The sequence below is a fragment of the Euphorbia lathyris genome, chromosome 7, assembly GCF_963576675.1.
Source record: "Euphorbia lathyris chromosome 7, ddEupLath1.1, whole genome shotgun sequence".
NCBI lineage: Eukaryota > Viridiplantae > Streptophyta > Magnoliopsida > Malpighiales > Euphorbiaceae > Euphorbia > Euphorbia lathyris.
This window is the reverse complement of record NC_088916.1, coordinates 66,162,660-66,189,556: the sequence shown is the minus strand read 5'-3', so window position 1 is coordinate 66,189,556 and position 26,897 is coordinate 66,162,660. Positions and strand designations below refer to the sequence as shown.

Here is a 26,897-nt window from a genome sequence, read left to right as displayed (position 1 = left end):
AACATCAATTTTCTCTCACTTCCGACCAAACAAAACTTAAATGACCTCAAGTCTAAAAGTTTAAGAATTAAAGTTTTTTTAATATATCATTTTCATAAGCTTTATATTTAAGGGTTACTTACTATTAGAGTTGATATCGCATAATTTATCATAAATACACGTTGACCAATGAGATAACTCTTCCCATAAAAGTAATCGTTGGAGCCACATGGACCAGTCAAATAAGACCTTAATGTTACACATACTCCTACCAAATGAGACCTTAATGTTACCGCATACTTCTGCCAAATGAGACCTTAATGTTACGTTTACTCCTACATGGATCCGTCAATGTGATTTGGGAATCACATGTGTAGTCGTTATAAATGTGCCGTCGTTACAACTATTTCCGATTGACAACAAGCTCTTAGTATTGACTGACTGTCAAATGGTCCTCAGCTCTCATTTAGGGCAAACAACCTAATTTTCATATAAATATAACCAGGGCCGTCTTAAACATTTTTGGGGCCATGTGCTAAAAGAAAAAATATTGAATCATATTCATTAAAAAAATTAATACTTTCATATAATAATAATGTTTCTACAAAATAAAACATCAAAATACTTTTAACTTGATTTTTAACATAATAAATATAATAAAAATAATTAAATTAAATATTGTATAACAATAATAAAAATAATAAAAATTGGACCCCTTAAGACTGTTAGAGCGTTAATTTTCTAGATAACATTCACTTGATTTTTCACATAATAATTAATAACAATAATTTATTTAGATGTATAATAAAAAAATTGGGCCTTCTGAAATTTGTGGCCCTGTGCGGGAGAGCTCCTTGTACACCCTTCTCCTACTCCTCTGAATATAACGTACACAAAAGGTACAGTATTCATTCTCATTGCTCACCTAAGCTCTGTACATTACTCAATAGCTTTTTCATGATTGATTTAGACATCACCGATCAATGGCCTCTTTTTTTATTCTTTTTCTGACTTTTTTTTAATTCTTTTTGTCTTATTTCAAGTATTCAAGTATTAAGCTCAGCTCAGATTCCCTCACGTTAAAGGTTTTCTATATTAGTAAAACGCAAAGTTCCAAGAGTTTTATATCCAATTTGAAAAGTGAAGAGTCACAAAGAAAATAAAATCTAAATTGAGGGTTCATTGGTGTAATTTACCACTTAACTTGTCTTATTTCCTATTTCTTCTACCTAGGAAACTTCCGTGCAATTGTCCCAATTCCGTACGTCCAAACAAAACCATACTATAATTCAATTATTTAAATTTATTTAATGCCTTTTTTTTTTTGAAGTCTAATTTATTTAATGCCTAAGATCTAATCCAGGATATTATATGTCTCAAAACTATAGTCTATAAAAACCTAAAGCTAGTTATCATATCCTTTACCACCTCTATCTTAAAAATTAAAAAAAAAAGCCCCAATTCTCTTATAATTTTTTCCTACACATTTCTTCATAATTTCCTCTTTGAATTCAACAAAAAAAAAAAAAAAGAATGGCATTCCCAAATTTCAATGCTCTCAGAGAGTTGCACAACTCGGCGAACGATCTCCTCCACTCACCGGAAATTCAACAAGTTCTCGGCGATCAGAAGCAAGAAAAATGGGTAAACGAAGTCTCGGAAGCATCATTAAAAATGTTAGACGTTTGTGGTATTTCTAAGGATGTTCTTTCCCTTGTCAAAGAACATCTTTTGGACTTACAATTCATTTTGAGAAGAAAAATGTTTAGTGAGCCAAATATTAACTCCAAAATTTCAGCTTACAATAACTATAGAAACAAGCTAAAGAAAGAGACTTTGAAATGCCTAAAATCTCTCAAAGGAATGAAGACTAGATCATTCCTCGTCGGTTCGGATTCCTCTGCCGTAGATCACAAGCTTATGCTCGTGGTAGAAGTAATAAGAGAAGTGAGAGTGATCACGCTCTCGACTATCGAGTCTTTGTTGTCGCTCATTTCTATACCGTGGTTGGATCAGAAATCGGCTATCAAATCGAAGTTTTTTAGATCAAGTGGTGATTTTTTCGATGAAACGGCACTTCATAGTGCGAATAAGAGATTGGAGGCAGTGGAAATTGCTATTGAAGATCTTGAAATGGAATTAGAGTGCATTTCTAGGCGTTTGATCCAAACTAGGGTTTCACTTCTTAATATACTTACTAATTAATTAGAATTTATACATAATTAGGGAGATTAATTATATTGTCCTAAGTAATTCCATTGTTTTAAAGGATTACTTTGATATATATGGGGGATCACTTAATTACTACTTATTATTTAAGTTAGACATGACATTTTTTTTCTAATTATTACTTTTGAAAACCTTGTACTTCCATTCTTTATTAACCTAATTTATTGTATTTACTCTTTATAATAAATAATATGTTATTTCATGATGCATTACTTGTATAATGTCATAATTATTTTCAAGTTTTAAATTATTATTTTTTATCATAGGCGTGTATTCATTATAAATTTTATGATCATAAACTAACAATAATTTGAATGAAACTTTAAATAATTCTCATCTAAGAAAAAGGTTAAACTAGTACAATATTTATACTACAAAACTAAGGGCTCGTTTGGCTACTTGTTGTTTGTTTTTCTGTTTGTTGTTTATTATTCTTGTTTATTGTTTGCCTTTTCGAAATGCTACTTTGACAAAAAGTAGAGATCATCTGCTTTTGCAAGAAACTATTTTCAGCTCTAAAAGGCAAGCATGAGGTGTTTAATAAAACACCTAAAATTCTGCCTTTTTTAAAGTGAAAAGTATGTAACCAAATACCCTCTAAATAGAAAAACCCAAAAAGTAAAGTTAAAAAACAGAAGATTACGGGTCCGTTTGGCTACTTGTTGGTTCTTGTTCCTGTTTGCTGGTTGCTTTTGGAAAAGGCTGCTTTTCCAAAAAGCAGAGATTCTCTGCTTTTGTAAAAAGCTACTTTTCAGAAGTAAAAAACAAACAAGAGTAATCTAACCAAACACTTAAAACGTTGTCTTTTAAAATGAAAATGCAAACAAGAGGTGAAAAGTAGGTAAACAAACACCCCTAAATGTCATTGAAAATGAGAAAGATTTTTTACCCTATGATGAACTAATGATTAATGACAATGATTGATTGTAAGTTGGAAACAAACTTTGTCAACTCATGTACCAGGTCGACTTTACATATGGGCAATGTGACTTCATAGTCAATGTACATATATACTACAATTTACTCTTAATTACTTAGTACTCTAATCTTATACTCTCCAAACTTCCGCATCGAAGAAGGATAGCGTGGTGAACTATTACAATTTACTCTTAATTATGTTTTTTTTTTTTTTTTACTTTAGATATATAGCACTATCCTACATATTACATCGTGTTATATTTCATGAATTTGAACGCCCTGAACAGGAGGAAGATAATTTGTTTGGCTTTTGGTACGTCAAAAAAGAATTAATTGTTTGTTTTATTAAAAATAGAGTTATAATTATTCGTTGACTTCTCTAGTTGACTTTTATTGGTGACTATAATGCTGAGCCAGAGATTGAGTTGGAGAAAGAAGGTTCTAGTAACCATCCACACCAAAAACCATTTCTCCAACCAGTGGGCAACTGTTTATTTTGATACCCCGACAATCAAAAAATAAATTAAGTTGTGGCAATGGCAAATTGAATCTTAAATTTATGTCTGAAAATGCAGCGTTAATACAGACATGCCAACCCGTTCAGATCCACTCTCAACATACTTATTTAGTAGTTGGTTTGGTTCGGTTAAAGTTTATCTAAGTCCGAACATAAGATGGATGGACTTAAAATTTATCTTAAAATCTAGATCCATGTCGGCCCCGTCCGAGCCTGAATATAAGATGAGTTAGACTTCAAATTTATCTTAAAACTTATGTTCGGCCTGACCCGAAATTTATAAGTTATATAGTTACCGTTTACAAAATTGTAAACATTTAGTACTGTTTTAATTAAATAAAAATTTTCTTGTTATACAGTTGCAGTTTAAAAAAATGTAAACATGTAGTATTAATTGTTATATAATTTAATATTAATTTTAAATACTTTTTCTAATATAAAAATATATTAATTAGGTGTGGGAATTATTTTTCTTATCTCGAACCAAATGTAAATATAATGTGGGTTACGTTGAGTTTGGAAAAATAAATTTAGTATAAAACCCATGGATCCAGTCCGAGCCCAATCCGATCTAATCCATGAACAAATCTAATTTAAATTGGATTAGATTGATTGGATGAATTATCATAAACCATCTAATCCGATCTATTTTATTTTGTATTTTCCCCCCCATTTAAAATTTAAAAAACTGTATTTATATAATTTGGCATTTCTTTTATATTTTTTTTATAATTGTCCTTTGTTACATATTTATAAATGATACTTATATAAGTTTATATTTATCCTTCATTATATTTTCTTTAATTATATTTTTATTAACTTCTTTTTCATCAAATAATTGCATAATTTCTATTTAATGTCTATTGTTATTATCTTATAGACGTAGTGCGCATTTGATATTGTTTTTCTACATCGTAAAGCAGCTTTGAAAGTTCAGGAAGCTAACTAAATATTTTATACAAGTTCAAAGAACTATCGAAACACTTTAAAAGTTCAAGAGGCCAATCAAGCTTTTTGGACAAGTTCAAGAGCCATATTTCTTCCTTCCGTTAAGAAAAATGCTTTAATCATTTGGGTGGCATGAGTTTTGAACCTATTTTAACATTAAGTTCTTTCCAGAACATTTTAACTGTAAAAGTTAATATAAAGAGATACAAGCTAAGTTAACAGCCCTCAACTATCCAAGTTTAAACTCCGGAATACTGTGAGTACAAAAGATTGCTCCGGTTTTATTCAAGATGAATGTGTTGGTTGGGAAGACACTTTTTCGAAATTTTAATAAACACTTTTTATCTCTCGTTTAGAATTAAAAAGCAAAGAGTAGTTCCGAAAAATGGAACCAAACGAGCACTAAAAGTACTATAAACTAATAGCAGACGCTCGCATTTCATACTTTTACTCCAAAAGGGCTACAACAATTACAGAAATAACTTCCAGTGATCACCCCCCTGACTAGTATGGACTAACCTGGAAATCCCAGTGCAGAAAAAGTAAGACAAAGGTCCTCAAAAAAAAAAAAAAACAGAACTATCAACATCTTCAAGCTCCAACCTTGATTTCCCCCCCCCCCCCCCCCCCCTAAACTTGCCTTAACTCTTAACCACGACTCGTGTTTTTTTTAACATTCCAGTATAAGAAAATCAGTTATTAAACATCTAAACCTTTCGGAGCATACAATATAACTCTAATGCATATTTAACCTAACTGTTGTTGAATAGTCTTATCAAATATAATCAAGCAAAGGATTATTGCAGGCTAATACATCAAGATGATCAAACCTTCAGTTCAGCAATCATTACCACAGAAATTTAGAAATTCAGAAGAGAACCACACTGAAAACGAAATTCCAGGCGAAGTAGTCTTCACGACAATATCTTTTGATAATCATTTTATTGAATAGGAAAAATCTACATTTGGCACCTAAGCAAAAACATGTATCCTTTCTTCTTACACTTCTTCTTCTTCCATGCAAATTAAGCATTGATGAAAATTGGGTATGTTTCATCATCTGCAATCACAAACATAAAACCATGGTTTTATTCCAAAGTACAATGTAGGAAAAATAAAACTGTCCATAACTGTGGGATCCATTGGTTCAAATTCATAGCTGAGCAATAACAGACAGACACCAAGAAAGGGGATGACAAAAAAAAAAAAAAAAACTGCTGGAAAAACATATTATGCCAAACCGCATAGTTGCTAAAGGCGCAAGGCACGCTAAAGGGTCCTGGAGCCTAGGCTCAAAAGGCTCAAGACGAGCCGAGCGCCTTACGATCACGAGGCGCATAAAAAAAAATTATATATACATATACTCTTTTACTAGTTAAGCAAAAACCAAAAAAAACACACTTCTGACCACATAAACAAAACAAAACCACATAAAAACATAATACTAAATCATAAATGTCAAAAACACCAAATTAAGTTCATACTGCATAAAGACACTAACATATAACTAATGCTACTAAACTAAGAACCATTCATTGTCAATCAAAAAGAAAAGGGCGGCCCGGTGCACTACGCGTCCCCGCTGAGCGAGGGTCCGGGGAAGGATCCCACCACAAGGGTGTACTGGGGGCAAGCCTTCCCCTGCCAACTTATTTGGCAAGAGGCCGCTCCTAAGACTCGAACCCGTGACCTCTTGGTCAATCAAAAAGAACACACAAAAAAAAAACTAATCATCACCATTCTTTCTATATTTATTTTTGCATGGCGTGGAGGAAACTCTTCTTTCTTTATGTGACGACTCTTAATCCTTCTCTATTCTTTCTATATTTAATTACGACTATTGATATTCTTATTTAGATAAAGGTTAAGATTAATTTTATTTAAATTAGATTAGTTGTCGAGATTAATCAAACAGTTATTTTACAAAAAACCGTAAAAGAAATTTAAAAAATAAACCCTAGTGAAAATTGCCAGGCGTGCCTTGATCCAGGCTCTGAGGCGCAAGCGAGACGAGAGCCTTTTGTACAGTGCCTCACTTTCTGCATTCAAGGCTCAAGACCTCGAGCCTTGAGTGAGGCGTGCCTTTAACACATTTTAATGCAGATTCTGGATCTTACTAGTGCAGGTCTTAATCTTTCGTTCGTTAAACAAGAAGAGACTAGATATCTTATTGCATATCTTGAGACAATAAGCATGTAATTGGCCAGATATGACAACAAATAACCTCAAAGGTCATGCACCAAAATTAGGTGACTGAGACTAGAATAGTTAATTTATGACACAACATAATTTACAGAGATAATCTATCTGACATGACCCGTTTGACATGATTATCTTATTTATACATTTATATCATAGATAATCATATGAAATACATAGATATCTACACTACACACGTAACACAATTACAACATGACAACACATTTTGACGCCCCTAGCTGAGACATGAATGATCAATCCAAACAGCACCCACATCTCAAAAGGGGGTATATCAAATTGTAGTCAGTCTTTCCTACATGGTGTACAAGTTGAAAGAACAAAGTGAATGCAAAAGAGAGAATTACATAAGTAGCCTAAAATTGGCAACTGCTTCGAAATGTTGGTGCTTTCGGCTCAGAAGTAATAAACAGCTTACATTCGAGTAGGATAAAAATAGCATGAAACAGAGAACATTTAAAACTCATGAGAAAACCTTTCTCCTCTTATCAATAAAACAACAACAACAAAGCCTTAGTCCCGAAATGATTCGGGGTCGGCTAACATGTGTAAGGGGCGCCTAAATGTGTAAGCACTATCCAAAAGCATGTGTAAGGGACGCCTAAATGTGTAAGGGGCGCCTAAATGTCTCATTCAATCTTTCACAAAACACTGCAATATTTTCCAAGCTTAGCATTACAACTAAGTTCCTAAAACAGATTTCAAGAAAATTCACACTAAGAATTCAAAGCTTCTTCTTCACAATGAAAAATATTCAGGTCACTTTTTCATCCTCTCAGACAAATTGCAGGTTTAGCTTTTATGCCATCATAAACAATAAGAATCCCCTGAAAGACATACACCAGAAAAAGTACAACCTAATTTTCAACTTATGCCCCATTCACATCAAATTTGAATTTTGAAAACAAAACAAAAAAAAAACGAGGTCAAGTTTAGCAAGTAGTAACACGAAAAGTACCTAGTGTCCATGCCCATGGTCATCATGGCCATCCCAAGGATGCCTCCAACCCTACAAGACAGTGAAATGTTATGAATTCACGGTGAAAAGAAGATCAATTATTACAAGGTTCAATCACAATCAAGTCTCACCAGTACTACAGGTCCATCTTGCTTAGCCCTGTATAGGACCCAAAACCTGTTAAAGAAAATTGGTCAAATAAAAATACTTCATTACGAACTTAGTCTTGCCAATGCGGCATATTACATTGCAGGGATCCTATAAACGACTATTAAACAAAAGAAGAACGCAGACACACACCATATACGCATAGATGCAATTAATATATCATAGGCCCTTCTAACTCCAATTTCAATTTTATGTTTTCAACAAATTCATTCATCATCGTTTGCCTGCTAGATAAGTGCCAGAATATGCCTACCCAATTCATATCTCCATTTAACAAAATTCTCAGACAAAATTGAGGAAATCAAAACATATAAAACATATTTTAAAAACCAATTCAGTTTAAAACAGATGAATAAGTGAAGCCCTAAATATGAATCTCTTCTAAGTGCAGCAACTGATCCAGAAGAGAAACAATAAAGAATATTAGAGCAACAAAATAACTCCAATAGATTTAAGAATGAAAAGAATCGGATCGCAAGCCATAATATAATACTCGAATACGAGATAATGTAAAATGATGGTTAAAATGCCAAAATGGAAGCATTGATTAGGGTTAGAGAGTGTGAGAAAGATAATCAATGTAAGAACTCACCACATGACGGCGCAAAGGCCCTTTCCGGTAACTTTATGCCATCGTTTAGGTTGATGCAAGGTCAAGCCTTTGTAATTGAAGTTATCTCCATGTCCTCCTGCCATCTCTCTTCCTCAGCTCTCTCAAACTTCCAGCGCGGAACCCCCAATTCACAAACTCACTGGTTTTAGAAATTTGACCGCCGCGTCGTAGCAGATCCTACCCTTGCTTGCAGGATTGCATCGCAGTTTTCTTCTAATTATGGGCCTATGGGATACTAGCATAACATCTTCAAATAAATGGGCTCTGGTGGGCTTTGTAGTTCGAATTCTCTCGGGTCAATTTAAAATGGGTTAGTTACCTGAAATTCACATTTATATAAATAAATACCAGTTAAAAGGTTAAAGGAGTTATTAATAGGTTGGCGAGCCAACACACGATCCAACTCGTTCATTTTACAAGTTAATCGTATCAATCCATTTATAACCCTAACCTATTAAACCTCAATCCTAATTCGTTTAATTTGCGGATCACACAAATTATGGTATCGTCAGGCCCGTCCCTGAGCATGGGCAGGAGGGGCGTCTGCCCAGGGCCCAGGGACGAGAGAGGGCCCAATTATAGTAATGTATAGTACTAACGGGGCGTTTGGTATTCTATTGGGATAGGGATAAGGATAAAGGTCGAGATATGGACAATGATAAATAGTTGGGATAAGGATAAAAATATAATTCGAGAATTATTATTCAATGTTTGGTACATGGGATAGGGATAGGGATAAAATAATACATTTTACTATTTTAACCTTATTTAAACTACATAACATTAATTTGAGGGATAAGATGGACTTTTCCATCCTATTAAAATCGCAGGAGCTTATCCCACCTCCTTATACCACCCCTCTCCTGGGTATAGGATTTGAGGGATAAGAAACTTATCCCCCGTCTGTCTCACTCTTCTATCTTACAAACAAACGCGTGATAACTTATCTCGTGTTTTTTATCCCTATCCCACCTCTTATATCCCTCATAACAAACACCCCGTAAGAGTTTTAAACTATACTTGATTAAATTAAAAATATATATTTTGATTAAAACATTGTCATCAGATTCTTTCCAAATTAAAAACGTTGGCATTAGATTAAATTAAAAAAAAAAATTATACTTGATTAAAAACATGGGCATCAATTACCAAATTTTCTAATTTACCTCAAATTCTTTCCAAATTTCCTAATAATAATATTGAACATTAATTCCCTAATTTATCTCAAAGTCTTTCCATAATTATCTCTATCACTCATCAATCATAATAAAATTTCTAATTTATCTTCCCTTTCACACTCCAATCCCAAAGAATATTGAATGGTATTATCTTTCATCTTCAGTTCATATTCAATTCATTAGCTATATAATCAATTTTGTTCTCTAATAACCCTATTGTGAAACTTTTAATTGCTATTAGCATTTTTTTTTGTCTTTAAAAAACTCTATCAAAATTCTGATTTAGTTGGTCTTCAGAGGCAATTTGGAAAAACGCATCAAAATCTTCAAATTTCAAGAACTTAGCCCCTAAAGCCCGTTAAGTGAGATGATTTTCAGATTTGGTTTTTCATTTTTATGTTATCATACTTTGTGTCCTGAAGAGCATAAAATCTATTAGAACTATTTCATAATTTATTAAATTTGAGAATTTTGCATCTAGAAATGACCATACATCATTTTGTATAAGAAATTGGGTACTTAAAGCAATATAAAATGTTTTTTCATATGCAATGTTTTTATTAGATCGTTTATTAGGGTCTCACTTGGTAACTCGCCCATGAGCCTCTAAAATCTCAGAATCGGCCCTGGATATCGTATCATGATCAATATCTATAGTTCTAACTCCTCCAACGATATCTATGGCTTCTCAAATTAATCGTTTGACATTTTTCTTCTAATTCTATGTAGTAATTTAAGCCCCGTTTGATGGGCGGCCACTGTTTTCAATTATTAAGAAAATATTTTTAAAAATATTTATTTGTTTTTGAAAAGATAAAATATTTTTCTTATTTTCTTCGTATATTTTTTTGTTACTTAACGTAAAATTTTGGCTAATTTCTTTTTTTAAACAAATAAACACCAACAAATCGGAAAATATGTAATATTTTTTTCTAAACAAATTAGGATTTAATTTTGTTATGCCTCAATTTTAAAAGTGGCATTCATTTTCAATTAAAAATAATTATCTTCTTTCATAAAAAAAAATTAATTATCTTCTAGTATTTTGTTTTTTTTAAGCATCTTCTAGTATTTTCAAAATAAATGATTACTAGTATTTTCTTGAAAGGAATAAATGATTAGAATTTATTTTTTATTTTTATATAATAAAAGCATATGATTGCTAATTTGCCATAGTAGTGCACGTGCAAAATTAGAGTTGAAAAGGAAACGACAACAACCACACGATCTAACGACTAATAAATTTTGTGGCCAAGTCAAACAATTTCCTTTTTTTTTTTAAGCATTTCCTACTCTTATTAGCGGGGGGCACTGGTGTCGCCTAGCTTGCATTCTGACATCCAAACATGGCACAAAGTAGCACCGCCGAGATCCACCCGAGAAGCGGTTTTTGTAGATCTACTTCCATTTTCCACAGCAAAAGAAAGCCTATTCCGTTTCCACCAAACGATTCCCTCGATATCACCACTTTTATCTCTTCCCAAGCCCACTATGGCAAAACAGCCTTCATCGACGCCGCCACCGGCCGCCACCTCACCTTCGTCCAGTTATGGAAAGCTGTCGATTCCGTCGCTGCTTGTCTTTCCGATATGGGAGTCCGCAAGGGTCATGTCATTCTTCTTCTTTCCCCTAACTCCATCTTCTTCCCTGTTGTTTGTCTCTCTGTTATGTCCCTAGGCGCCATTATCACCACCACCAATCCTCTCAATACTCCCCGTGAAATCGCAAAACAAATCGCCGACTCCAATCCTGTAATTGCTTTTACTACTCCTCAACTCGTTCCCAAACTCACCGAGTCAAATGCTAATCTCCCGATCATCCTCATCGACGAAGACGACCAAAGTTCCACTTCCGTCGACGCTAATGCGAAAATCGAGGCGAATTTGAGTGAGATGATGAGGAAGGAGCCGAGTGGAAGCCGAGTTAGGGAGCGAGTCAACATCGACGACACAGCCACTCTGCTATACTCGTCTGGTACGACTGGAGAAAGCAAGGGAGTGGTTTCCTCCCACCGTAACTTAATCGCGATGGTTCAAATTGTGATCGGACGAGTCAATGGAGACGGAGAACATAGATTCATCTGCACAGTCCCTATGTTTCACATCTACGGCTTAGCGGCGTTTGCGACGGGAATACTGGCGTCAGGATCAACAATCATAGTGCTGTCTAAATTCGAGATGCACGAGATGTTATCTACTATAGAGAGATATCGTGCCACAGATCTTCCAGTTGTGCCGCCAATACTAATAGCAATGATCAACGGCGCTGATCAGATAAACTCCAAGTACGATTTAAGTTCACTGGAAATAGTTTTAAGCGGAGGGGCTCCACTGAGCAAGGAGGTGATCGAGGGGTTCGTGGAAAAATATCCAACGGTGACAATTCGTCAGGGGTATGGCTTGACGGAATCTACCGCCATGGGTGCATCAACAGATACGCTAGAGGAGAGTAGAAGGTATGGTACGGCGGGGCTGTTGTCACCAAGCATGCAGGCCAAAATTGTGAATCCAGAGACCGGTGAAGCTTTATCGGTAAATCAGACCGGCGAGCTTTGGCTTAGAGGTGCCTCTATCATGAAAGGTATGAGCTCATAGCCGTGCTGCTTTTTCTTTTCTTTTAAAATATTCATCTGTCGCTTTCTGTGCAATTATAAAACATAAGTGACTGTTCTTTCTTTTCCATTAATGAAATATAAATGAATATTCCATGTGCAGATATTAGAGTTAATATTAATAAAATATTATTTGAAAAAAACCTAAAATTTGCAGGGTACATTGTGGATTTTTTTATTTATTTCTGTACAGTTGGCCTAACATGAAGGATATATTATAGTATATACAATTTTTTTTTTTTTTTAAGGAACTATAATTAAGAAGCCATAAAGGAACTATAAGTAATACAGATATTAAGAAACTAGGGACAAGAATGTAAAGGAGAAGATTGAGCTATGCTATGAGCCGCCTCGTTAGCTTGTCGCGTTGTAAAACGAAGAGTAATTGTCCTTATGGAAAAGGATAGATTGGCAAGACCAACCTAGACTTTATTATCATCATCTTTTAATCCACGTGCAACAATATGGTTTATGTGTCGTCCACGTGTCTTTTTTGCGACTGTTATTGTTAGAATCTGGGCAAAATGACTATAGGAAAAATCAAATGTAAAGTTGGATGATTTTGATGTTAAGAAATTAAGTTTTATGACATTAGTGTTCTATTTCTAGCGTATAATTAACCCCTAATGATATAGATTATAGAGTGGAGTAGAAAGAAAGCTTTAAAGCCTTTTAAATACCCTTTAGCATATATGGCATATGTAATTAACCTATTAAGCACAAGCAATCTCATTAATAGTTTTATTTTGTAGGTTACTTTAGTAATCCTGAAGCTACATCATCCACTCTTGATTCCGAGGGATGGTTAAGAACTGGAGATCTTTGCTACATTGACGATGATGGCTTTATTTTTGTGGTTGATCGGTTGAAAGAGCTGATTAAATACAAGGGATATCAGGTGATTAATGCATTTCCCTAACATTTTATTACTGAACATATTAGTAACTAACTAGTCACCTAAATGTGTTGTTCGGGACCAATTGGTCCTAGACAACTCAGGAGATGACATATCAATATTGATGTTAACATGTCACCACGTAAACGGTCGAGGACAGAGTTTAATCCCGAACCATTGCAGAATTTCCTTATTATCCGAGGGAGATTATGATTTAATCAAGGAAAAGAGCATCTTTCAAGTCCTTGATTTTTTCAATTTTTGTTGATTGAGCCCGCAATAAATTCTAACTAGAGAGAGTATTAAGCTCTATGCTTACCAAATTAATTAGTTGTGAATGTCAAAATTGAAGAACATTATTTCATCTTTTCTACAGCCACATTAAGCCTATAGAAAAACTTCTTTTCAATTGTTAAAAACACAAGTTTCAAATTCAAATGAAACGAATACCATTGTATTAAACGAGGTTTATGTTCAAAGCTGACTTTGGGCTTAAGATCAAAGTGCTATTCTGATATATGTATGATCTCCCTTCACTTTGTTTGTAGGTTCCTCCAGCAGAACTAGAGGCCTTGTTACTCACTCATACCGAAATATCTGATGCTGCTGTAATTCCGTAAGTATATATGTTCTTCCATTTTGTATATGACAAATACTTTTTCCACAGTTGAACTCTCATTTGCCACATTTTCATCCTTGGATTAAACACTTTCTGCCATTTAGTTTCTTTTCTTCATTCTTGTTTTCTGAATGTAATAATTGCATCTCAGGTTTCCTGACAATGAGGCAGGGCAGGTTCCAATGGCATATGTGGTGAGAAAGGCTGGATCTAATTTATCTGAGGGCGGTGTAATGGATTTCATAGCAAGACAGGTACTTTAATACTATAAGTTATGACTATGTTCTAATTAACATGGTTTAGCAAAATTCATCTTCTAATTATGATCTGCAATTATTTCCAGGTGGCTCCATACAAGAGAATTCGGAGAGTTGCATTTGTTTCTACCATACCCAAAAATCCGTCCGGCAAGATTCTAAGGAAGGATCTGATTAAGCTAGCAACCTCTAAACTTTAAATGGTTAGTTCTTGATATTTGTATATTTGTTAAAAGGAAACAAGTAGATCGTGATTTTCAATAATCTTTTTTCAGCCACAGCACAGCTTCTTGGCTTTGTATATCTGCATGCATGTTTGGCATAGTGTTTGAAACCAATTTGATCCAGTTCTGTTCCTTAATTGAACACTAGAACTTAAGTTGACAGAAAAGAGCTAAAAACTGTTTTTTATTATAATCTCTGATATATCTCGTAACACAAATGCCCCTTTGAGCTTGAAGCATGGACATCACAGGTTCATTGTAATAAGTGTTGAAATTCTATTAATAAATGAAGTTGTGAGGATTTGTGTTAAATATCGCATATCACTTAATTAGGAAGCTACGATCCTGCTTCTTTGTGGTACCTTTTGAGGTGACTTACCTCTTTATTTACATAGTATCATTGTCTTTATTTAATGTTGAGTCAATATTTCCTGTTTTGGAGTGGGGGGTGCTGGAGTAGAAGGTCTAAGGAAGGAGCAACTCTAAGGGATGGAGATGGACAAGGGTGGAGACAGGGGTCAGGGATGGTTCCGACCCTCTGTCTCCATAAGATTGGGATTGGGGATGTCTAGATAGCGTTTTTTTTTTTTTTTTTATATACGCATGTGTAAATTGCCCATTTCCCTCCCAGCGTAGCAGTTCACTGGAGATGGGGGGCCGGAATGAACGGAATCCGTATCGTAAATGAAGAGAGAGTGACCGAGTCTTATTAGTAAGTTGAGTATTCAATACATGTAGATACGTTTTAAAACCGCGAGGCTCAAAGCGGCCAATATCTACATGATAGCTGTTACACTTATTGTTGGAGCCAACTCTCCACGTACGATGTGTAGTTCTGGGGACGTACCAAGGCCTGAGCAAGGAGCAACACCTAAGGGATGATGATGAATCCCATGTGGGAAATGGAGAGAGAATGATTGGGGTTTATTTGTAAGGTGAGTATTTGATATATGTAGACGCGTTTTAAAACCGCGAGGATCAAGATGTTGGATTTGGATCAAAGTGGACAATAACTACATGGTATTGATCCAAATTGTTACACCATTTGCTTCATGTTCCAAAATGTTCCAAATGGTTTGAGCATGAGAGTGCTTTAAATATCTTACCTTGCTTAATTAGATAGCTACATGACTTGTATATTTGAGGTAATCATCCTTATTTGGAGTGAATTAGTTGCAATTTGAATCCTTTTTGGTTTGGTATAAAAAGTTGTTACGCCGTATCAAGGAAAATTTAAGGAGATAAGTAAGACCCTGGACAAATTTTATCATTGTCTCTGGAAGTACAAACTTTGAAACTCAAAATCAAGAACAGAAAAAACCTGATATCAACAATTTAGCTGAATAGTTAGTTGTCTGTCACCTGCCTCAAAATAAAAATAGAAGGAAGCAAGAGAGCTTATAACTAGTACAATCTAACAAGGAAGTAGAGAAGATATTGGAATACCACCCTCACAACTATTAATAGACATAAGATGATGACTTTCTACTTGGACAGAAGGAATATTCTTCCCCATTAGAGTGAAAATATACAGCATGAATTCTTCCTCACAAGGAACTTGAAGTGGACCACGAATTGCAGTTCCAAATTCATCCTCAGCCATTTCTAGTAGAACCCTGAAAATAGGATGATTCAAATAACACAAAGGCACAAGAAATTTCTTGCCTTCTTTAGTGTAAACTGCAAAATGACCTTTCTTTCTTTTGCTCCATTTCTGAACCATCTCACTTAGTATCTTCTTGCTCATCTTGTAAGTTGGAATTTTAATTTAATTTTGCTTTTTAACTCATGATTCTTATAGGCAGTTAGAGGATTGGGTAAAAAAGAAAATTAAGAAGACAAGGCAAGTAGGTAGATTGCATATGTATGGAGAGAATGGGTTTCTTGTGATATATGATAATGTTTGGGACCGAACCTTTTGTATGGCAGCAAGAGGTAGAAAAAAAGGTTGTGTTTTCAATTATAACTGAAAACGAACTTTTGAGTTTTGTCTATAACTTATAATATCAGCTCATTCACTTGAGCTGAGCCTCGTTGATGGTGGTGGTGTGGTGAGTTCTCAAGTAATAGAAGAATGATGAAACTTTTTTTGATTTGGAATATTTTAGCTAGTGGAGGTTTGGAATTTTAGAATTACTTGTCGGTTTGATTTTCTTATTAGTAACTCATTTTTGCTAATTTACTTCAAATATTTAGTTAACATTAAAAAAAAAAACATTTGCTTATAGCAATTTTTCTAGCCTAATATACTGGCTGTCAAGGAATCGAACCCTGGACCATTTGGTCACACTGGCTCTGATACCATGTCAAGGAACCGTTTTAGCTAAAAGCTCAGCTCAAACTGAACACTAGCAATAACAAATATCTGACAGTAAATTAAATAAGTTTAATAGTTTTATTCTTATTCATGAGAGTTTATTAGATTTATTACTCAGTTTATTTTAGTTCTGAATATTTACTCTTATGGACTTCACAAATTAAAGTAAAAACATGAATTAGTTAGAAACAATTGAAGTATAAAATATAACAGAGTAAATTTTAGTAGGAGGAAAATCTCTTGTGACTGCTCTTTTTAACATTATGGCCCTGAATTTCAATTCTTAATGGTATGACCACTGAATTTTACACTTTTTAACAGGGATGGTCACTCAACGTCTCAAAATAAAAAATTCGAATAATTAATGACATTCTAAGGAACTTTAATTTTTGAACATTTTCGTTTTGAGGCCATTTAGGTGTTTTTTTTATTAGGAAAGAGAGTGAATTTATAGAGAGAGAAATCTCAAAAAAGGAGATTTTGAAAAATAAAAAATGTGGGTTTATGGTAATGTCGTTTTGAACAATTTTAATTCTCGAATATTTTTATTTTAAGGTTGTTAACAGTCATTTTGAGGAATTAATTAAAGTTCCGTGGCCATTGGTGTTAAAAAATGTAAAGTTTATTTTAACCACAATGTGTAATGGGCAAAGTTCAGTGAATATGAGTGTAATTTACCTGAGAAATCACATAAAGGGAATCAATCTCGATCTTCTTTTATGAATAATATTTTATTAAATAAGAAAATTGCAAAACTTATTAATTGTTTTCTTTTTATAACCAAATAATAATTTTAAAAAATATAGTAACATTAGAAGAAAGGGTCGAAATTAATTAAGTCATTAGAACAAACAAAAAAATGTAGAATCAATATTACATATACACGGCTTAAATCATTATTTTATATTTGGTTCGACAGTTGACATTTGATTTATTATTTAGTCACATTTAATTTCTAATTTATTCTAATTGGTGAAATTTCATCCAAGTTGAATAATACGTAATGATATTTTAACACTTAAATTTAATAAATTATAGTTTAAAGGATTTGGTTTTTACTTTTTCTTTTTTTTTTGTTTTTTTTAAATCTAATTAATTATTTCCATGTCACATGTCAATATATTAATATTAGATGTCAAAATATTATCAAATGTTCGAGGCATAACGAACCGATTGGAAAAGCAAATATGATCGAATAATAAGTTAAGGAAGGCTATATAACATGGATAAGAAGTTAAGGATCTTCTAATTAGTTGGTGTGCTTCTATTTGATGGAACAGGGCTCAAGAGTCATGGGGTCCTTTTTATCATAGATGTAGAATCGTGGCCCTTTGTGAAAATGCCCTTCAGTTTAAGCTCAAAATATAACTTGGGACATTTGTTTCTTTTTTTCCCACCAAAGTAGGATTAGGTTCGTCAATGGGACGAAAATTCCCCCGGCTATGCTTGAATAGCCATCGCCTTGGACATACTTCAAATATGAACAGTAATTTACATTTTTAAGGGGTTAATTTCACCTATGGCTATTGAAGTGTGCTCGTTTTCATGGTATGATATTAAACTTTAAATATAATATAAAAGTTATAGAACTTTATACTTTTTAACATAAAAAACCATTGACTAACCATTATCACTTTTCACTCCACCATGAAGCCAGAGACGGGCACAAGGGCAGCACGTCCCAGTCGTCTGAAAGCACCTCTGTGCACCCCTCTATCTTCATCTATATGGTGATGATTGCACCTCTACATATGAAGGGTCATGCATTTTAATCTTTTTTACCCCAATTCAGATGAAAATTAATGGTATCATTTTGGCCAGGCTAGAGGTAAAAAAAAAAAAACTCATACGAGTTAGGTTTATTTTTTGCACTCATGAACAGTCGAGATTGACACTGCTATTGTCCGAGCCCAAATTTGTTTCACGTTGAAAATATTAATGTTAAAATTTTACCATTTTTGACATTAGGAGGCACTTCTCTAAATATGTTAGGAGCAAATTTAGAATCTATCTCATATATTAACTATTAATTAGTCATGTGTAAAAAGTATAATTTTTGAACAGTGTGAAAACATGCTTCTGTAATAATTGGACATATAAATAAGTTTTGTGTTTCCTTTAAATAGCCTCTAAAATAGGCATGTAATGTTTGATTTAAATCATTTGAGAATAAAGAAAAAATAGAGAGTTAGAAAACATTTGGGCTTAAAATTTATAGGAAATTTTTTGGGTTTGTGAGGTTTCGTAAATTTATATTGTAAGTTGTTATTGGTTGCTCCAATAATAAAAGCTTCTCCTCTCCCGTGAAAGTAGACACGAATTGTCTGAACCATGTAATTTTTTTATGTTGTTTATTCTATTTTATTTTCAATTGTTCGATTAATTCACATAATACGGTCATAATATCCTAACAAGTGGCATCAGAGTGCCATGTTCTTTAATAAATTAATTATTTATTAGACATGGTTTTAGCTAAACAATTTGATATTGAAAAGTTTGATAGATCATCGAATTTCGGTCTATGGAAACTAAAGATGCGTGCTATACTAATCCAAGATGGACGAGGGAGGCGCTTGAAAGGATTGGATATGAGTCTACTTCTATAACGGAGGAGCAGTAGAAGCAACTAGATAAAAAAAAAAAAAACTCTCAACATTATCCACATGTCTCTCAAATGAGATTAGGAGGAGATTGCCAAAGAGACCATCTCTGTTAGGAGATTGCCAAAGGCAAGGCTTGTACGTTAATTATAATACCAAAAACGCTATATATTTGATAAATAATTTAATGTTTTATGAAAGAACAGAACCAAATGACATATAATATCATTTTTTTTCTTCAGAAAGTTGTGAGCGTAGGGCCAAATTTTGATGAATAAGATTCATACTTATGAAAGTACATGACCATTAAACATATACCATCTACCAAGTTTGAGTTCTATAACAATTTGATATGACTTGGATCATGATACTTGTGTTGTGATCCTAAAAGCCACGAGAAGAGGAAATTGTTAATATTAACTATTAATATTCCTAATTAATGATTATTAATTAATCATGTGTAAAATTATAATTTTTGAATATTATAAAAAACCTTGATTTTGAATAGTGTGTAAAAAGATACTATTTTAGTACAGTATACTTTTAGAATAATCGTGCATACCAACGAATTCTTTGTGTCCATTAATCATTTAAGTCCTACAAATATACATGTAATGTAATGTTTGATTTAAATTATTTTGGACAACATCACTCTCGGTTGTGTTATCAAGCGTATTATTTTCTTTATATATATATATATATATATATATAAATATATATAATTTTGTTTTGATAGAATCCAAAAGATATATTAAATTCAGAAGATATATGTTAAATTAGACTTCTAGGAGGTGTTTGTTTCGAGGGTTTCAGGAAAGGATAAGGGAAAGATAAACATTCATTCCATTTGTTGGTGTTTGTTTTATCAATTCAATCATTCTCTTTACCTATTTTCAGTTTTGAGGTTTACCCCTAACTCTTCTAATTTTATTCCCGCAAACCCCCTACGAGCCGTTTGTTTGAGGGGATAAAGGTATAAGGATAAGGATAAAAAATTTAAAATGAGTTATCCCTTGTTTGTTTATAAAATAGAGGGTGAGATAATGAGAGGGATAATGATTTTATCCCATCAAACTTATATTTGGTATTAGATCTGGGATTAGAAGAGTTAGATGAAAAGACGAAGTTATCCCTGCAAGATAATTCAATTTAGGGTAAATAATTATAAAGTCCCTATGTTTTTATCTAATACACTACTTAGTCCCTGTGTTCTTAGAAATAATTATATAGTCCTTCAGTTTTTGTTTTTGTTAACTCCTTATTAGTCCTTATGTTTGGGTCAATGGTCAAACTATACTAAATAAATTTTAAAATATCAAAATTACCCTTTACTTTATTTTTTAACAATAAAATATCTATTTTTCTTATTTTATATTTTTTTCTCTTTTTTCCTACACATTCACAATCTCTCGAATATAAACTCCAATATAAAGTAATTGATTTATTAATTTTTATATAATTATAGGACTTTAATTTAATAACGCAAATTTTATTGATTAAAAAAAGAATGAAAAATATTTCAAAAATTATTAAAATAGAACTAAAACTATCACTGTAAAAGGTTTTTACAATTTTAATAAATTTTACGAATGAAAAAAAATATATACATGATTTTTAAAAAATTTATAATAATATTTAATGTTAGTTTAAATAATTTATATTAAAAAACAATAAAAAAATAATAAGAAAATTAATAATATATTTTTTCAATTATATTAATTTAGGTGTATATGTAATTCAAAAACTTCATTAAAATTAATTAGATTAAATTTGAAACTAAAAGAATTTTTTTTTACACATATAACTAAGGGTAATTTTAGAATTTCATTTACAAAAACAAAAGGAAGGACTAAAAAATTGATTAAGATAAAACTTAAGGACCTTATAATATTATGATGGACCTATTAGCGTGTTAAGTAAAAACATAAGGACCTTATAATTATTTACCCTTCAATTTAATGTATTTAAAATTGGATAAAGGTAATATAGTAAAATGCATTATTTTATCTCTGTCCCTATCCCACATAACAAACATGCGATAATTAATTCCAGTATCTTATTTTTATCTCTATCTCAATTATTTATCCTTATCCTTATCCCAACATTTATCCCTATCCATATTCTGCTCAAATGTCAAACCCCTCGTTAAGGTTTTCTATTCCCTTTCCCCTCTCCTACTAACTTAAAAATTACCCTTCTTGTAAAATTCTACTTTAGTCTCTATTTTACTTTTTAATTTTTTTATTTTAGTTGATATATTTATTTACTTTTACTTCTTTTATCACTAGGTTAATTTCACTTTTGATCATTTTACTTATATATTTTTAATTTTTTTCTTAAAAAATATTTTTAACTAAATTTTACTTTTGTATTTTTATTTTGATCATTATACTTATTTATTTATATTTTTTTTATCCCTAGACTAATTTTACTTTTGATCCTTATACTTATTTATATTTACTTTTTTTACCATACAAATAATTTTGACCAAATTTGTTTTTCTTTTTCATATTATTCAGTTTTAGTATTTATTTTTTAATTATTTTAAAATTATTATTCTCTTTAAAATAGAATATTTATGCATTTTTTACGATTAATTTTATTTCAGTTTCATGTGTTACATTATCTTTTTATTTTAATGGTTGAAGTAATTGATTTTAATTCTTATATTTACATGTGATTAATTTATTATACAAACACATGAATGTATGGAAATTGTTGTTAAAAACACAACTTTAATTTATTAGCTCGTTTGAACCAAACAGCCACAAAGGGAATTAGAAGAATATCATTCCCTTTGTGGAACTGAAAGGGAACAGACAAGGGAAATCAGGATGATTACATTCCTTTCTCCTTGTTTCCCTTTCTTAATTCCATTATATTACCCCTACGTGAACCAAACGCCCCCTTAATCTTTTAAGGCCTCAGGAGTGTGTTACAGGACGTTGCTTGATGATAATGTTGAAACCTGCTTTCCCAGGCAGATGCCTGGATAGCTACTGTTTTTTTTTGTTTGTTTTCTGCTTTCTTTAGTTAGAAAATAACAATATCAAAATAGGTCTATAGATTTTGGGGAAGTATTAATTTAGACCCCACGTACAAAATAGCACCAATATAGGCTTAACATTTAAAAAACGGTATCAATTTAGGTCTTGATAACGGATTGGACATGTAATTCCTATTACTCTGTTAAGTTCTGATTTCTCTCTCCACATACAATTGACAGAACTTAACGGACTAATATCAATGACGTGTCTCGTTCCGTTATCGAGGCCTAAATTTGTACATTTTTTAAAACATTAAGTCTATATTGGTGCTATTTTATACGTGTAGTATAAATTGATACTTCCCCAATAATCATATGCCTATTTTGATACGTCCGAAGATCCACCACTTGAAAGAAATTATACAATTGCCACTTCATCATTAATGATGCGGTTGAAGAGTAAGTTGTAAAGTTTATGGAAAAATATGAAGTAGTTGCATTTCGGTTAAAATTTTTGAATTAATTAATTCCATTCTCCTTTTTAATTTTAATTTAGTGTCAATTACAATTTACTGTTTTTTTCTAGTATTAATTACAATCTATTGTTTCTTAGCGGGGTGTTTGTTAGAAGGGATATAGAAGGTGGGATAGGGATAAAAAACACGAGATAAATTATCCCGTGTTTATTTGGGAGATAGAAGAGTGAGACGGATGAGGGATAAACTTCTTATCCCTCAAATCCTATACCCAGGAGGGGGGTGGTATAAGGAGGTGGAATAAGCTCCTGCGATTTTAATAGGATGAAAAAGTCCATCTTATCCCTCAAATTAACTTTATGTAGTTTAAATGAGGTTAAAATAGTAAAATGTATTATTTTATCCCCATTCCTATCCCATGTACCAAACATTGAATAATAATTCTCAACTATCATATTTTTATCCTTATCCCAACCATTTATCTTTATCCCTATCCCAACCTTTATCCCTATCCCTATCCCAATAGAATACCAAACGCCTCATAGAGGATTAGTATTAATTGCAATTAATTTGGTATTAATTTTAGGAATTCTCCTTTTCTCTTTTCATTTCCTATTTAGTTTCTGTTTTAGAGTTAAGTTTTTGCCACGGTTTATTTTCATCATAAAAAATGGGATTTGAGTAATGAATTTGTGAATTTTCACATTACTATAGTTCTTCAAAATTTTGAAAGTTACTAATTAGGATATTCGTGCGTTGAATCAACTATTAGTAACAAAGATCTGTTTATTCTGTTGTACCATTTCAATTTCTTGAACTTTTTGACTTCGAGATCATCTAACTGTTGTTTACTTGAGAGAGAAAGTTCCAAAAATGATGATTTGAAAAATTGAAAATAGTAGTTACATGAAAAATGTGTTTCTAAAGAACTTTAATTCTTGGATATTTTCATCGGAGACCGTCATCATTCATTTTCACTTGATCAGAGGTAAAATGTACCATTAAGTTATTGCAATGAATATAGAAAAATAAAATAGTATAACTATAGAGAGGAAAAACTACAACTAGATTATGGATATCAATGATTGAGGTGATATTTATTTTGGAAGAATTGGATGTGATGTTTTTCACATTAAAAGGAAAAACAAGTACAATCTGTTTGGGCAATTATGAGGAAATAGACCATATATGTATCTGCCCATAAAAACATAGAATTCATTTCCCTTTTCAAATAATACAGAAATTATAACTGCTTATTGTGTCCCTCACTTCAAACAAACCACAACCTTACTTCAAATTTGATCCACTTATAGCATCACTTCTCTACCAAGCTTGCTAGCTAGCATCATGCCCTACAAACCTCAATATTTCAAGGAATAAGTACCAAATTTTACTTGTTGAAAAAATTTAATTTTATTCATATGATAAATAAAAAGTTTAATTTTACATTCCCAACCAAAAGATAAGGTGCAACCAAAAAATCTAGCCGTCGAAGATTCAAGTTTTGGGGTTTTCTTTTGGCTTTTAGTTGGAAGATAAGTTTTTTCTTTGTTTTATTTTGCTTTTTCCTTTATTGAATAAATTTTTGATTGATCTATAATGGTAGATTTAGTAATTTCTTCTTGTAATGATACGAGCAATCCAAAAACGTAAACAAAGATATAATATTAATAATATGTAAAACAATTATAGAATATATATTAACATAACTGAAACTGACTGAAATTGAAGTGAAGTTACATGAAACAAAACTGAAATTAATTGAAACTAAGTGAAATGGAAACCTTTGCCGAACCGAAAAATGAAGGAAAAAGGTTATTGAATCCAAGGCCTGAACAACCAGTTTTCTTACGACAGATTACACTGTAATTGGTGGTCGTCTTCCAAAATACAACGGATTCCATTAACGAACTCTAACCACGTGCAAAGTTATCATCAGAGGCAAAAAGAGGAAGTAGTAGAAGAAGAAGAACAGTCTGCTGGAATAAAGATTTGAGAAGATGCGATTTATCTCTACTGGCCAAAGACAAACTGATGCAGGCTTATCCATATAAAGGTGTTGGAAAAACCATTATAGACAGATTAATTCATGTAATTAATCAGCCAATTGAATGCAATTACTTTCAACATTTGAATGTAATTAATATACCAAGTCGGTGAAGTTTGAACCATTCAATTTGTTATCGGTAAGAATGTTTTGCAGATTGGTTTTAGTCATGATTATAAGAGTGGGTTTAATTAAACCTGAGAGTGAGAAAGAGTAAACGTATGTCATTCATTTGCTTAAAGTATATCCATCTAAAATTATAGGCCTTTTAGTTTATTTTAGATTGCTCCCACTATTTTGTCAAATTAATAGCCCTCCATATTAATTCGAAGAATTTCACAAATCCTTTAGTGAGCTAGGATCCTAACTCTTGAGATTTCGCCTTGAGTTTACTCAACAAGCTAGTCTCATTCATTAGGTAGATTCATGTAATCAATCACATCTTTAATGTGATTCCTAGGTTATTGGGTTACTAACCACATTAGTAACTAATATGCTATTCATATTAATCCCAACCGTCTTGCCCATTAGTTTATGACAACATGAGTTTACTCATCCAATTATCACAATCTAATTTAAGTATTACCTCATATTCATGAAAAATGATTTTCGATAATTCAGGTGTTACCGAAAGGACCCCGAGCTTGAGTTTACTCAACAACCCAAGGGCCCTCAGCACTGCTGGCTGAATTATAATATTAGGGAGGGGCAACCGATTTTAATAACTTGTTTATTTACTTAACTTTTTAATGAGGGATTTTATTTTAGGTCTCATAATCTAACTTAGTCTTGATTTGCTTTAGCATACATCAGACACATACATTCACATACATTGGCGTTATGGACATATCATCTAAATTATTCCGTCGAGCCAGAGACGGAATAAAAGGGCAAACCTAAGGAAATACTAACTATTATATATTTCTCTTTAGGTCCTCCGTCTTCTCCATGGCGCCTTGAAATTACATATTAATTTCTATACTACTAAAGAAAACTTCAATTGAATTGAAGGCAATCATATGAGAGGAGAAATTACAATAGATAGTAGAAATGTAGGACTCGCATGCCCTATTTCAAAAATACCAAAAGACTAAAGAGGGTCCAAATATGTCCATAACTCCAAACATACATAGACTCAATTAAATAAATTTAATTGGTTGATTACATAACTATCTTATGTAATATTTATATTAATCACATTAACTTATCAATTAACTTTCATCCAATTTTACTTCTAATAGTTTCGTATCTTTTATATTAATCTTTAGATTAATATAACTATACAAAACTTTAATTATGCACGTCTCAATTATTTTGATTTTAATTCATTTAACATTTTGATTTACAAATTGGTAAAACAAACTTTTAAACAAATTTTCATTCGATAATCAAAACAGAAAACTATCAATTTCTGAAACATATATATTTAAATATAAAAACGGTTTTAAATATATATATATATATATATCAGTTCTAAAACTGTTTTAAAACGATTTTCAGAAAATAGAAAAAACTACTATAGATTTCCGTTTTATCTTTAGAATTAATAAAACTGATTTTATCAATCTAACTATAAAACTAATAGATTTTGTTATAATGATTATCAACCAAAATAATTAGGAAAATACGCATAATCTGTTTTAATTAACAATTAATTAAAACTTATTTATCTTTAAAATTAATTAATCAAAACAATATGTTAATTAATCCTAACTGTAAATATTTATTCAATCCTATTGAAAAACTTCTAAATTTTCATATATGAAATAACGGATTTAACGATGGCTCTGATACCACTGTTGGAAATTAGGCTAAGGTATAGCAGCGGAAATATAAATTTTTTAACTTATTTCCATTTAACCACAAGATCCGTTAACCGTTATTTCATATAAAGAAGGATAAGAAGAAATACCTTTTAGAAGTTCTATCTACCGTTGCAAACGAAGTACCCACAACTTCAAAAGAGATAGAAACTGTCTACCAATCTGCCCCTATCCGAAACAGACCTTCCAGACCTCCGAACGACAATCCCTTCGGTGGAAACGTGGAAGAATATGTCTAGAAGCTCCTGTCCAAAAATCGCGACGATCCAACGGTTCAATCTCCAGGAATCCGCGAAATCGTGAACTGACCTGATGTA

The 26,897-nt window shown here is 32.2% G+C and overlaps 4 protein-coding genes across 5 annotated transcripts; 2 read left to right on the top strand and 2 right to left on the bottom strand.

Moving 5' to 3' along the window:
* Positions 1–1,498: 1,498 nt before the first annotated feature.
* On the top strand, positions 1,499–2,184 carry LOC136200452 (uncharacterized). Its single transcript, XM_065990830.1, has 2 exons — positions 1,499–1,725; positions 1,894–2,184. The coding sequence occupies exons 1-2, from the start codon at positions 1,513–1,515 to the stop codon at positions 2,182–2,184; spliced, it is 504 nt and encodes a 167-aa protein (XP_065846902.1). The 5' UTR covers positions 1,499–1,512.
* Positions 2,185–5,350: 3,166 nt separating this feature from the next.
* On the bottom strand, positions 5,351–8,726 carry LOC136234666 (NADH dehydrogenase [ubiquinone] 1 beta subcomplex subunit 2). The gene is made up of 4 exons (XM_066024131.1): positions 8,527–8,726; positions 7,898–7,943; positions 7,767–7,817; positions 5,351–5,651 (listed from the first exon to the last, which is right to left on the bottom strand). Exons 1-3 carry the CDS (start codon positions 8,628–8,630, stop codon positions 7,767–7,769), a joined length of 201 nt encoding a protein of 66 aa, XP_065880203.1. The 5' UTR covers positions 8,631–8,726; the 3' UTR covers positions 5,351–5,651.
* Positions 8,727–10,996: 2,270 nt separating this feature from the next.
* LOC136235729 (probable CoA ligase CCL5) lies at positions 10,997–14,524 on the top strand. Of its 2 annotated transcripts, XM_066025635.1 has the most exons (6): positions 10,997–12,305; positions 13,089–13,234; positions 13,780–13,847; positions 14,002–14,104; positions 14,194–14,310; positions 14,383–14,524. In XM_066025635.1, the coding sequence occupies exons 1-5, from the start codon at positions 11,072–11,074 to the stop codon at positions 14,305–14,307; spliced, it is 1,665 nt and encodes a 554-aa protein (XP_065881707.1). In that variant the 5' UTR covers positions 10,997–11,071; the 3' UTR covers positions 14,308–14,310; positions 14,383–14,524. The 2 variants fall into 2 exon arrangements, with proteins under 2 accessions (XP_065881707.1, XP_065881706.1); XM_066025634.1 differs by having other exon boundaries at positions 10,998–12,305; positions 14,194–14,524.
* A 1,221-nt stretch (positions 14,525–15,745) lies between these two features.
* LOC136200451 (auxin-responsive protein SAUR22) lies at positions 15,746–16,082 on the bottom strand. Its single transcript, XM_065990828.1, has one exon. It carries the CDS (start codon positions 16,076–16,078, stop codon positions 15,746–15,748), a length of 333 nt encoding a protein of 110 aa, XP_065846900.1. The 5' UTR covers positions 16,079–16,082.
* Between the last annotated feature and the right edge of the window lie 10,815 nt (positions 16,083–26,897).